We start from the raw sequence: 13,302 nt of genomic DNA, 5'->3' as shown, positions 1-13,302 counted from the left end.
AGACCGGAGGTATCATGGGGGCCTCCTTGCACTGCACAGACATGGGGACAGGGCCTGGCTCTGCTCGGGGAGGGGATTTAGAGGAGGGCACCTAGAGGAGCCCCAGTGCCAGGGCTGTCCCCCAAGCTCAGTCCTGGGGCTCCACCCTCAAACCCACCTCAGGATGGCCACCGAGGCAGACCTGAGGCCACTCTCCAGGTCATGTGCTGTGACCAAGAGTAACTGGCCGGCTCCGGGAACCCTGGCTGTCAGTGCTGGGTGGTTCTGGAGCAGGAGGGAGAGGTGGGGAACTGAGAGTATTCCCCGATGAGCAGGAGGAACAGACTGAAGATGGGCGTGCAGAGTGCGCACTGAACAACCTCATATTCCCCGGGGGGAAGCCCAGGTCTAGAGAGGCCGGATGCTTCTCTGTCGGGGCCAACAGAGCTGCCAGCGTGCCGGTCACCCAGGCACAGCTCCTGCGAGAGGCTTTTGGTATTTCCTTCCATTTGCTCTTTTGCAAAATCACCAAGGATTTACTCCATCTTTTCTTACCCAGCACCCCCTGCCCCCATTGCACCATCAGTCTCTGCTGCTGGCCCACAACTGAGAATATGGTCAGAAAATAGCCCTCCTTCTTGGCCTAAGACCCTAATTTTCTCCCCTATAAACACCTTCCGTGCCCCACTGCCTGCTGAATAAGCCCAAATTCCACCCTGCTAACATGTTCCCATTACCCACAGTGGCAACCTCTATACCAGGCAACATGTGCACTGCCCTTTCTCCTTTCCACAGATTCCACAAACTGCCTGTTTTAAACATTAAACAAATTTAAACTGCTTAAACATTAAATAAATTGCTATGTGTAGTCACTGTCCTGGGACTTGGGGATTTACCAGTGACCAAGACAGAGAGCCTCCTGACCCAAAGTACAAGGTCTTTGTCTGCCTCACAAGGACTATATTAGTGTGAACATATTTAGTATTGGCTACTATTTGTTGAATGTGGAATGGATGAAAGGCAGGTGACTTCTCTCTCCTTTTCTCATCTCTTTCTTGTGTCTTCTCTTCCTCCTCCTCTCAGTCTGCCCTTTACCCATTCTCCTGCTCCGCTCGCCTCACTGCCAATGCTGCGCGCCCTGCTTTCTAGCCATGACTTCCGTCAGTAACTTCGGAACCTCTCTCCTGCTTTTGTGAGCTTTGTATTTCCACCCACCAGGTGAACACTCCAAACTGATCTGCTAGCTCAGAAACAAAATGTCCTCAAAATCCAACTTTTCATCTCCTTCTAAATGTTCTTCTCCTTCTAACATTTATACTTGTGTGAGCACAAATAACCTTTTTCCTAGTCAGCCACTTACATCACCCCCCACCCAACTCATCAAGTGCCAGCTTCTCTCAGTTCCGCCTCTTAACCCTCTGTCCTGTCCATGTCCTCTTCTTCACTCGCTATTGTCATACGACTCTGGGTTGTCTTATCTCCCACCTAGACTCATTCAACAAGTGATTTCCAGAGCATTAACAGTACTATTATGATGGCTATTGCCCTCTTTCAGTTTATATTCTACTAAACTAACAAAGGCATACATATGAATTGGAAAGGGCCTTTCAAATATTTACATTTCATTTTAAGAGCAAAGGAAGGTCGCTGAATGCTTGTAAGCAGGGGTCTGACATTATCTATTTGATATTTAAAAGACAGCTCAAGCTTCTGTGTGCAAAATGAATTGTAAGGAGGACAAAAGAAGTAAGGACACCAGTTGGGAGTGGGAGAAAGCTGGTGGCAACCTAGACCACAGTGGTGGCGATTTACATGCAGTGAAGTTCAAGATCTAAGTTGAAAGCAGAATCAACAGGGTATGCAGGTGTGAGGGGGATGGGGTTTGGGAGAGAGAGAGGAATAGAAGATGACTTGCAGCTCTCAGGAGTGAGTAAGTGGGTAGATGGTGAACACAGACACTTATCTGGGGAAGACTGGGAGGGAAATACATGCATCCAAAGGCCGGCGTCAGCTGAAGTGAGAGGGACCAGGAGGCTGGCGGAGTGGGGAGTCGGTGAGCGTCACAGCCAGGAGAGCAGGTTTACTAGAACAAAGGGTCAGAATAGCAGTTCCGTTTCTGCTGAATATGGTGACCATAAATTTACAGCCACACCAACCTGCCTGCTCATGTGGCCATTTCAGTAACAGCTGGACTGTAGAGGCATGGAAAATGCAAGTGGATTTCATGGAGACAGGGAAAAGCAAGGGGATCAAGGGGCTTTGCAAGGAGGTGATTATTCACAGTGCCGAACCACCGAATCCGAACTCCAGGCTCATCTTTGCTTTCTCCCTTACAGCTCCTGTGGCCGGGACACCTGGTAAGAGCTCCCCCGCACCCTCTCCCCCGCCAGCTCCCCTCTCCCTCTGCTCCCAGCACCTCTCTCGGGGTGTCCTGAATGCACCACTAACCCAGACGGAGGCAGAGCCAGGAAAGAGTAATTGCTCCCAGAAGATGCTCCGCACCCTCTCCCCCCTCCTCCCTCCGTGCTTCCTCCCAGGGAAGCAGGAGAAGCGCAGTCAGGGGGCACCGGTGCTTCACAGCTGCTGGTCCTGTGACGGCAGGAGGTTGCGGGTATCATCCCAGAAAGTACCGAAGTCCCCTCTCTCAATCGCCTTCCTCTGTCTAAATAAAATCAAGAGCCAGGCAATTTTAGTTTCAGCTGCTTAGGTTGTCCCCGTGTGTTGATAACTCCTCTAGCTTGCGTGTAGTGGCGCCCTGTGTTGGGGTGTCTGGTTCAGAGGAACCGCCTTCAGCTGCAGGGCAGTTCTGGGCCGAGTCCTACCCCTAACGTCCCCAGCAGGACCGCAGGTGTTCACTGTCTGGAATTTGGGGGTCTGCTTAGGCTTTGGGGTCCCCTTTCCTAATGTGCCTCCTCTCTCCGCCCCTCAGCGGATCTCCCGAAGGCTGTGGTGGACCTCGAGCCCCCCTGGATCAACGTGCTCCGGGAGGATTATGTGACTCTGAGGTGCCGGGGGTCCCTCTCGCCTGAGGACACCCCCACCCAGTGGTTCTTTAACGGGAGCTCCATCCGGACCCAGGTCCGGCCACGCTACGGCTTCAAGGCCAGCAGCAGCCACAGGGGGGACTACAGGTGCCAGACCGACCAGACCAGCCTCAGCGACCCTGTGCATCTGGATGTGATTTCTGGTCCGTGCAGGAAGGGCGGGGAGGGTCTGGGAGGACAGGGAGAGATGAACTGCTTACAAGGCAGGGGTTTTTAGGAAGGGGGGTGGCCTGTTTATTGGGAAGCATCGCTATGAGCTGTTTGAAGTCGTTTTTGTCCACTCATTTCCCTTTTCACCAACCCCCTCTGTTTGGTACCGTGATGGGGTGGAAGTTCTAAGATTCCTCAGAATGTTAGGCTGTTTTGCCTCATTCCTGGCTAAGCAAGAAGGTTAAAAGGCCACTGATAGGCAGCTGGACTGTGACAGAAGCAGAAGGAAATTTCCACTTCATGAAAACCTGCTTTTGCGGCACAGTCGAAAAGCATAGGCAGACATCCTGGCCCTGGAAATTCCTGGCCATGGAAACGTCATGAACCCATTTACCCTTGAGTCTCAGTTTCCTCATCTGCTCAATGGGATACTATTGCCTCTGTCATCAGTTCTGGTGAGAACGGGTACCTCCCTGCCCTCCTGCCCTCCGTGAAGCCCGATGTGAAAGTGGTGGAACTGTGTTGCAGGGCTTCAGAAATGTCTGCTCAACTGCTTCATGATTGTAAAAAGCTCCGAGCCAAAAGTAGTTTCTCCATAAAGAAGAGGTACAAAGTGATTCGTGAAAATTATCACTGTTACTCTTCACTTGAGACCCCTTCCCTCACCTGATCCTCAAACTTTCCTACAAAGTACGTAGCAGGCCAGGTGGGCTGGCACCGCTGTCCTGAGGCTCCCTGTGCCGCCTGGCAGGAGGTGACAGGCCTGGGGGAAGCCCCAGGGGCCTGGCAGAGCTGGGACCTTGGTGCCCCAGCCCTCCAGGAAGGGGGGATCTGAGGGGCCCCCGCCACCCAGAATGAGTACGTCGGTGGGCTGGGTTGGGGGGTGTTGTTACTTCTCTACAAGGCTTCCCGGAGGTCGTTTGGTTCCCAGGAGACAGAAGGAAAGGCCCTTTTACTGCTCAAAGGTCACCTCATGAGAGCCTTGAACATAAAGCTGGGCCCTGCCCTCAAGATCTGCATCAAGATAAATGTCCTCAAGGAGACCTAAGGTGACTGTCCGGCAGGGACCGGCCCAAGGCAGACTGTCCCCACTTTCCAGTGAGAACCTGGCCCCAGCGGACGGTGCAGGGAAGCGCAGGCTCTTCTAGCACCTCACACCTCCTGCAGCGGGGCCACCGGGGGGGATGAGATGCCCCAGAGCTGGTTGCTGATGCTACATGGCAGCAGTTTTGACATTTTCTTGGGTTCTGCCTGTAACAACCCTTACATTCCCACCTGCCCTACTGCAGTCTTTATAGAAGAGGCGATCTAGGGGAGGCGGACTGCTCAGCCTCACCCTGGAGTGGAGTGTCTCGCGAGGGCGCCAGTTCTCTAAGGGGAGGAACGGGCAGGCCGGGAAGGCAGGGCGTGTGCGGAATGCAGGTGTGCCTCGCCGGGGGAGATGAAGAGTTTTCCAGCTTGTGTGACATGAGTAGCAAGATCTGGTGCTCCTCTGCCCTCCCTCTGGACTGTCGCACTGCCGCTGTGGCTTGGACTTTTCTCTCTGTTCCCACTCACTGCTTTGGTCCTGAACAATTTCTCCTGCACCCGCGGCAGGTGGGTCACCAGGGAGTTAAGAGACTAGGTCGGCCTTGTGCGTATTTGCTGCAGGGACTAGGAGTGACTGGCACACGTGTGGCTGAGGTCATTCTTTCTGTGCCCCCTGCTCCCTTTCAGTTTACCTGGTATCTGCTTCCCTACCTTTGTTTCCAATAACAACTCTGCTGTGGGCTATAGCTTTAGAAAAAAAGGTATGTATGGGCTGATGTCAGGAGTAGGAAAACCCATTTTATTCCCTATAGAATAGGCTCTGTTCCCTATGCAATGAAAATTCAATATATTTTCTTTATCAGTAAAAGGATGAAAGTTGGGGAGGGGAAATGTACCTAATAGGCTAATGACCCATCGTGACCCTGGTACCTTCAGACAGAGACCCTGCTGAGGCTGAGCTCCACATTTACTTTTATAACATTCACCCAATAAGCTAGTATTTGCTGCTGTCCATTACTTCCTGCTCCCCCCAAGGACACCCGTCTCTGCTGCATCCCCCTCACGTGCTGTCTCCCACGTCAGGTCAGAGCGGATGCCTCTCTCCTGCACCTCAGTCTCTTGTCTCCTTCCTGCAGGGGCCTGTTGGGCAGGGCAGGGCTGTGCCTGCCTTCTCCCAGGACTGGAAAGAGAACACGAGCATATCCTGAATACCTGCTGTGTGCCAGAGCTACTGTACATGCATGGTATTATTATGCCCATTTTCTTGGATGAGGAAACAGAGGCCCAGAAGAGTTAAACCACTTTCCCAAGATGACAGGGCTCATAAATGATGGGGCCAGAGTTAGAGACCCAGACTGTCTGATGCCAAGCGTAAGCTCTTCCCTGCACACATCAGGTCCCATCCCCGAGGACGGTCTATGTCTCAGAGTTGAGCCAAGAGCTCCCGGGTCCTGTGGTCCATTTGTGTCTTTCAGACTGGCTGCTGCTCCAGACCCCTCGCCTGGTGTTCCAGGAGCCGGAGCCCATCCTGTTGAGGTGCCACAGCTGGAAAAACAAGTCTCTGTACAAGGTCACATTCTTCCAGGACGGAAAACCCAGGAAATTTTCCCATATGAATTCCAGCTTCTCCATCCCTCGAGCGAACGTCAGTCACAGCGGCTCATACCACTGCACCGGGGTCATAGGGCAGATGCGGCACTCGTCCCGGCCTCTGACCATCACTGTTCAAGGTGGGAACTCTGTAAGCGTGGAAAGGAGGGAGACGATTGAATGGACAGTTAGTGCTAGGGTCATATGGGCCCACAGGTATGTCTGGAAAATGGCCACAACAGCAAAATTGGGCTCTGGATCGAAGAGGAGAGATACGAGGTCCTTGTTAAGTATTGGCACGTCGGTAGGATTAGGGGCCGCAGCTCAGAGTCCTCAGCTACCAGGTGTAAGTGAAAAGGCTATGGGCCACTTTTTCATGCAGGCCCCACCCTTAAGACAGCAGCCGAGCAGAGCTCCCGTATTGCTGCATGGATTTCCTAAGAACTGAGATTTTCCTCGTTTCTTCTCAGTGCACATGGGCCCGTTCTTTCCCAAAGACATGGTGTGTTCCCAGCAGTGCCAGGCTGTGCTGAATCCAGAGGTCATGCCTCTAACTATGGGGGGCTCAGGTCCCTCTCTCTTCCACCCCTGAGTGCTAAGAGGAACCCTTTGTCTGCCCTACGCATTCAACATTGTGTCCTTTTTAAATTCGTAGGGAACTTAATCTGGGTAGAGGGGAGGCACAAGGCCACACACAACAGTTCTGCGCAGGTAGGTTGGGGAGGAGGTAAGGTTGCAGCTGTGAGTGATCCAGACATGATGCACAGGACTAGAGGGTTGGAGGAGGGTGAGTGGGGTGGAGGTGGGTAGGGCGAGTACTGCCTGTCCTGAGGTCTGTCTTCCCCAGGGTCCAGCTCGAGCCACTCCTCGCTGGTGACGATAGCTGTGGCTGTGGTCATAGGGATTGCCACAGTGGCCATTCTTGCTGCCATAGTAACCTGGCTCCATCTCAGGCAAAAGCGGACTTCAGGTTTGTGGCATCTCTCAGTCCCTCTTGTCATCAGTTTGTATCTGACCAAGGCCCCAACCGGGAACAATGCCAGAACTCTTATCTTTGGACTAGAGAATCCTTAGCATTCAGATACAGCCCCGTATTTTATTTGATAATTCATTTAGTAATTCATTCATTCAGTAAGGCTTGAACAAACTCGCTTAAGTGTGAAGCACTGTGCTAGACACCACGGATGATACCAAGAAAAAGGAGTCCTATCCCTTCCCTCAAGGACTTCACAGTATTGTGGGGAAGACAGAAGTTAAAAAAAAAAAAAGATCATTATAATGTTGGGATGAGACTAATGTTAGAGAAATGCAAGGGCTATGATGAGGAGAGAAGACCCCACAAAACCCAGCCTTGGCTGGGGCAGTTCGAGCTGTTTTCATGGGGAAGCAGTGTTGTGTAGTGATTGAAGCACACGGTGGGGCCCGGACTGCCTGAGTTCCAGTCTCAGCTCCAGTGCACCAGCCGCACGCGCCTGGGTGAGTGAGTCAGCGTCCCTGTGCCTTAGTGTCTTCATCTGGAAAATGAGGATGTCACAGAACCTACCTCTTGGGTTGTTCCAAGGATGAACAAGGTGTCACAAAGATGAAGCTCTTATAACCATGCCTAGTGCCTAGCGAACAGCATGTAGGTATGAGCTGCTGTTGGGATGGAGCAGGTGATGTGTGTGGGCAGCGGTTAGCCAGGCATGGGGACCACAGCTTGGAAGCGAGGAAGATTGTGGCCGGGATGGGAGTCAGAGGAAGACGCAGGACGGGGCTGTAAGCAGCTTCATGCCCCTGAAGCCATAAATTGCAAGGCAGAAGGAGAGGAGAGATGGGGCACAGCAGAAGGATGGGCAAAGGCTGGAGACCATGTAAGCTCATGAAAGAACTGAGCTGTGTCCCAAGGGGGCCGACAAGAGCCCTGGGGGGGGCGGGCGGGGGCGGGCAAGAAGCCCGGCTCCTCCCCCTTCGCTTCCCCCAGCACCTAGCGCAGTGGTTGCCACACAGCAAGAGGCTTAATGACACTTGTTCACTGACAGATCAGCTAAAGAACTTCCACTCTTGGAAAGCAGCTTCTTTCCCCCTTTGTCCTAATGTAAAGGAGCTGAGAGAGATGGGAAGGTGCCGTAGAAATCCATCTGATATGCAAATTATCACAGCTCATCACACTGTGAAGCCAGCTGGCTAGAGAGTTAAAGACACCGAGGGGAAGGAAAGGGGGAAAGTAGCCACTGAGAAACAGAAAATAATACTGCTAATACCTCTCAAAGCATTTTGCAACCAGTTCTTAGCCAGGACCTCATGATCATAAGTAAATGATGATAGAGAGATAGAGAGATAGGTAGATAGATAGGTAGATAGAGAGATAGATAGGTAGGTAGAGAGAGAGGTGCTTTTTAAAGGCAGAGCAAGCCTCAATAGGTGCAGTGGAGCGGCCCTCCTGCAGTCCCAGGAGTCTCCACGGTTAGCTTAGCAGACCTGTGGGTCTCTGGACCAGCCCTGTTACCCGCCAGGGCACTCCCTGTTCAGGAGAGCCGGGGAGTGGAGAGGAGAGGAGGGTCTGTGCAGGGGAAAGGTGTGTGTTGATTCTAGCCCAATCCTGTCCCTGGCCTGAGGACTCAGGGTCCCCCCATAATCCTACTAACCTCCTATGTGCCCCTCCTAGCTCTCCTAGGAACCCCTGAGAGCAGGGAAATGGGAGAGGCCTTCCCTGAGGAGCCAGGTGAGTGCAGCTCCCCCTTGGGGACTCATGACACCCCACCTGGGGCTGCCAGACGGACTGACAGCAAGAAGTGGCTTGTGTGAGTTCAGCTGGGAGCAGAGGAGAGGGAGGGGGCAGTGGGAGGAGGGCGGGGGCTCAAATTGCTTGGTCAGTTCTGAGACTAACTCCTGGGCCGAGAGAGGACCTCACTGGGGATGGGAAGAGGCACGCCTGTCCCGGATGGAGAGCGAGGGCCACGTCCAAAGGTCTGGGGCCAGGAACCCTGGGGACGCCTCCAGAGCCGGGAAGCCTAGATGTGTGGGTCCTTCTGTGGGGCTTTGGCAGAGCTGGTACACGAGGGTTAGAGGCTAAATCTGAGGTAAATAGGATTAAGCGAGTGGGGGATTCTAAAAGGAAAGGAGAAGGGGCCTGGGGAATAAGCACTGGAGTGCAGTGAAAGGGACAACGGCGTTGGGGCTCAGCTCTTACCGGAACGCTAAGAGATGATGTGGGCTTGAGGGTGTTCTGGGGGACTAGGTCAATCAGGGGGCTTTACCACTTTGTGGGCAAAGTTTGGTTCTGATGCCCACTTGTGTAGGTTTAGTAGACATGGGCCTGGCCCCAGCTCTGTCACCACTGTACAGTGGCGCCTTGAGCATCATTCCCCACCATGAGGTTTAGTCACCTCATTGAGGAAATGAGGCAGTCGGCCTGGACAACCTCTCAGCTCTTCCAGGTGGTGGGCGGGCTAAAAGCGGGTATTCCGGGCAACTTCCTGGCTGTAGGTAAAGCCAGAGCACAAAGACCCTGGCATTTTCTCTGGAGCCCCCAGACAGCAGAAATGGACAGGAAAAAGAGGCCCTCGAGGACCCCACCTCCGATGGCTGGTTGGAGCATGACTCAGAGCGGAACCAACAGATTTGAGAGCTTGAGCAAAATGGCACCTGTCCAGCTGCGCTTTGAGCGAGGCCTTTATGTCCCTTGGCCAGGCCAAGTAGGGATACGGGCCTGAGTCCGCACCACGGCCAAACCAAACACAGCTGGATTGGCCACTCTGATGCTTGATTCTGTCTACACTGGCATAAACATATTGTCCAAAGCATTAATTTCACAGCCAGCCAGTGGGGCCGATGGCTTCCCAAAAGGCAGAGCTAGGCCCTGGGATTGTTGAGGGATGCATGCAAAGGAGAATTCAGAATGTGGTTTGTCCTAGAATTCCGAGCGTGGCACACAGGGGCCCTTTGTGTCCGCGGGATGAGTGAAGAGACTAGATGCATTGTCTCAGACTCCCCCCCCACTTCCTGAGGAATGCGGCTTTGCAAATACTGAGGCTGCTTTTTACTGGCAAAGTGAGTTTACTGGCAAAAACCAGGAGGGAATGCGGTGTGTTTTAGATACTCACTGGGGAAAGTACTGGCTAGGTAGCTGGCTTCCTTCTCTCCTTCCCTCCAACCTCGTTTACTCACTCTCACTGTCTTTCTTTTTAATGTCGTGCAGTTTCAGATTCCTCCTAGTCCCAACAAAGACACACGACATGTGGCCAGTGTGGAAACTGGCCTTTTATCCCTGAAGTCTGACGCTGGCAAAAATCTGGACTTGCCTTCGCCCTGACCCTGACCACCCCTCACCTCTTCCCCAGTATGGCAGATTCCCCCGAAAGCTTTCTTCTAGGAAAACGCGGCAGCTCTCTGAAAAGAGCGCGGCACAGATGATTGCTCCCCTTTGCCAGTGTGGGGGAGGCCGTGTCGGGGGCACGGAGGGCGGGCGGCGGGCAAGGCGCTTGGCCTGCGGGCCTGAGCCGGGGTCGGCCGTCCTGGCCTCGGGTCTGCTTTGGGCTCTGTTTCTGCAGCTTCAGCAGCAGCGCAGGTAGGCCCTCCTCCTGGCAGTGCCCTCCCTGACCTCTGTCCTCTTTGCCCACAGCCCCTCTCACTGACGCCGAAGAGGCTGCCAAAAGGGAGGTGAGCCTTCCCTGCCACGCCCTTCCCCTGGTGCCCCTTCCGTCGCCTCCGCCCTTGACTTCTCTGTGGCCCATCACTGCTTCCCCCCGCTTTCTCCAGGCTGAGAACACCATCACCTATTCCCTTCTCATGCACCCGGAAGCGCCAGAGGAGGAAACCTCGGATTACCAGAACCACATTTAGCGTCCTCTGTCTTGCCCGACTTGGGGAAGAGAAGCGGAGAGGCCGGGACTGCTGTCTTCCGGCCCCAGGGAGGTTCCAGCGGAGAAGGACTCTTCCCGAGTTGTGCACGTGGCCCCTGAAGGTCCCTGTCCCGAAAGCCGCAGAATACACGACCCAGACGACTGACTACCGATTCCTTCCATGCCTCAGCCCTTCTGCCTCCCAGACTCCTCCGTGTGCACGCAGCCAATAAAAATTACCTTTATTAAGAGATTGTAGCAACGTGGGAAGTACTTATGTCACAGGTTACATGAGAACATTATAGAAGTATGTATGATTTCAGAAATGTTGACACAAACGAACATATTGCCAACATAGTAAAAGGGGTTGTTTCAGGGTGATAGAATTATATGTGCTTTTCATTTTGTTTTTCTATACAGATTATGTATTACTTTTATACTACAGAGGCACAAAATCTCGATCATAATATAAATCATGGGGATAAAAGTACAGCATAGAGAATATAGTCACTAGTTTTGTAACATCTTTCAAGGTTGACAGATACTAACTACACTGGGATGAGCGTTTAATAATGTATATAACTGTCGAATCACTACATTGTGTACTTGAAACCAATATAATATTGTATATCAACTATGCTTCAATAAAAAAGTGAAAAAATGAAGTACTATAAAAACATTCCCTTCATCTTTTAAAGATTGTATTGTTTGGAGTGTAGACTGATCCGGGGTCTGTTTCCTTTCAATGACACACGTCTTGGGAAGGTAGTAATGGGTAGGAGGTATAGGAGAGGAAAGATTTGGAGTGTGGAGTGAATATCCCTCTTCTTAAAACGGAATACTCTTCCGCCAATGAATTTGTGTTCTGGTTTCCGTGTCTTCTTCCTCTTAGTCCCATGGCAAATAAAATAATCACTTTGTTTTGTAACACCAGTTCTCAGGAAGCCAAACTTCAGATGAGCCCTCAGTGGAGATTGCTGACTCTTCCTGCCCTGCTGTTCTCCTATTATTGTTCACCAAAATATGTGACCTTCTCAGAGAAGCCATCCTGGCAGGTTAGAAATGACTGACAGCTTCCCCGGGGGTGGAGGGGGGTGGGGGGTTCATTGGGCGCCTTTGGAGAGCACTTGCTTTCCTGGGACTCAACACAGCCTCCTTGTGCAACATTCCGGCTTTCTGGATTTAGTAGCTTCCCTCGTGGGGTAGTTTGCATAGCTTTCTATGAACCTCACTTTTTACCATCTCACAACCAGATTTCATACTCACATATTATTGTAATAGTTAAGGAATAGTCATTGGAATTACTGGGTTATTGAGGGCTTACTTTATGCCAAAGTACATGCTCTGGAATTAAAGAGTTTAAGAGTATTAGCTGTTCCTATATCTTCTTTTGTAATTTTCCTGTTCACATACCCTTGCCCGTTTTTTTAGTAACAACGTATGCCCCTGTATAAGTTACAATGTAACAACTTATTAACTTTCATTTGCATGTAAATTATTTTATTACACTAATATTCTTTTTATAAAATTAAAATACAGATAAGCAAAGGATCGTTAAGATCCCCTGTAAACCCACAAACCAGAAATAATCAATGCTCATATTTGAAGATGTCAATCAATGTTCCTATTGCAATATGTGTATTTGTATTTCTAAATTGGAATACATTATATTTCTACATGTTCACTGGTGCACATGGGAAAAAATTCATGCTCATTGTAAGCATGTAAACTCAAGTAATACAGAAATATAAAAGGTAAAAGTGAAAATTCCCTTTGTTCTCATCCCACCCACCCAATCCTATTGCCCCTTTTGTGGGTAACCATTTATCAGACATTTGGTGTATATTTCTGGATTCTTTGGTATGCATCTAATACATATTTATCGTTTTTTTAAAGACCATAAATGGGGTCATACTTTACACTCACTTATGCAGTTGGGTTATTTTGATTAATAGTATATTATGGAGCTCTTTCTGTGGCCGTATTTTCTTTTTAAGGTTTATACAGTATTATAGAATACAAACACTATACTATATTTTATTTAGCCAACATTTGAAATGTTACCAATTTTTCATTGTTGCATATAATGCTGCAATGAACAGCATTCCTGTATGATACCTTTGTGTGAGGATTTCTGCAGGATAAATTCTTAGAAGTAGAATAATTGGTTCAAAGGACACTCTTACGTCGTCTTTGAAAAAGCAGTGTACATGTTCTACTTGCATAAGTTACATAAATAGTAGCAACTTATTTCCTTTCACTTACATGTAAATTATTTTATTACACTGGCATTAGAATATTAGGGCACTGATTTCCTGACACCCTTGCCGATGTTGGGCATTTCTAATTTTTGCCAGTCTGTAATGGAGTGTGTTACTGTTCCTTTCCCACCATGAATTTCCCCTAATTCTACTAACAGAGCCTGATTTTACTTTAGCAAAATAGCTCTACCTCCCCTCTCAGTCCCTGTGAGTAGGTGGGATAACACTATCCCTTATTCCAGAGGAGACCATGTACTCAAGCTGAGCCAATGAGGTACTATTTCCGTGGAATTTACATCTTAAACAGAGTAAGGCACTTCCCGAAAGCAGGTGAAGGTCATTCATCCCAAAGGCACTGCTCAGATGAGACCAACTTCTACCCCTGAATCTTCCCTGCTTCTTATAGTTTCTAAGGTCCTCCAACAT

General features: G+C 50.6%; 1 protein-coding gene across 6 annotated transcripts; it reads left to right on the top strand.

The window, feature by feature from the left end:
- The first annotated feature begins 2,008 nt into the window (after positions 1–2,008).
- On the top strand, positions 2,009–10,866 carry LOC118930830 (low affinity immunoglobulin gamma Fc region receptor II). 6 transcript variants are annotated; one of them, XM_057494980.1, is made up of 7 exons: positions 2,013–2,336; positions 2,909–3,166; positions 5,678–5,932; positions 6,640–6,762; positions 8,440–8,496; positions 10,396–10,433; positions 10,533–10,866. In XM_057494980.1, exons 1-7 carry the CDS (start codon positions 2,105–2,107, stop codon positions 10,614–10,616), a joined length of 1,047 nt encoding a protein of 348 aa, XP_057350963.1. In that variant the 5' UTR covers positions 2,013–2,104; the 3' UTR covers positions 10,617–10,866. The 6 variants fall into 6 exon arrangements, with proteins under 6 accessions (XP_057350962.1, XP_057350967.1, XP_057350964.1 ...); XM_057494979.1 differs by lacking the exons at positions 10,396–10,433; positions 10,533–10,866 and adding an exon at positions 9,689–10,384 and having other exon boundaries at positions 2,009–2,336; positions 8,440–8,575; XM_057494981.1 differs by lacking the exons at positions 10,396–10,433; positions 10,533–10,866 and adding an exon at positions 9,689–10,382 and having other exon boundaries at positions 2,011–2,336.
- The last annotated feature ends 2,436 nt before the right edge of the window (positions 10,867–13,302 follow it).

The sequence above is a fragment of the Manis pentadactyla genome, chromosome 19 (genome assembly GCF_030020395.1).
Source record: "Manis pentadactyla isolate mManPen7 chromosome 19, mManPen7.hap1, whole genome shotgun sequence".
Taxonomy (NCBI): Eukaryota; Metazoa; Chordata; class Mammalia; order Pholidota; family Manidae; genus Manis; species Manis pentadactyla.
The sequence above is the reverse complement of the archived record's forward strand: the minus strand, read 5'-3'. Positions and strand labels throughout refer to the sequence as shown.

What these genes read in the sequence shown, in the direction of transcription:
- LOC118930830 (XM_057494979.1), top strand. Translation starts at nt 2,105, where the DNA reads ATGGTGACCATAAATTTACAGCCACACCAACCTGCCTGCTCATGTGGC. An exon ending in TCCTGTGGCCGGGACACCTG is followed by an intron (nt 2,337 to 2,908) that starts GTAAGAGCTCCC and finishes TCCGCCCCTCAG; the next exon opens with CGGATCTCCCGAAGGCTGTG. An exon ending in GCATCTGGATGTGATTTCTG is followed by an intron (nt 3,167 to 5,677) that starts GTCCGTGCAGGA and finishes TGTGTCTTTCAG; the next exon opens with ACTGGCTGCTGCTCCAGACC.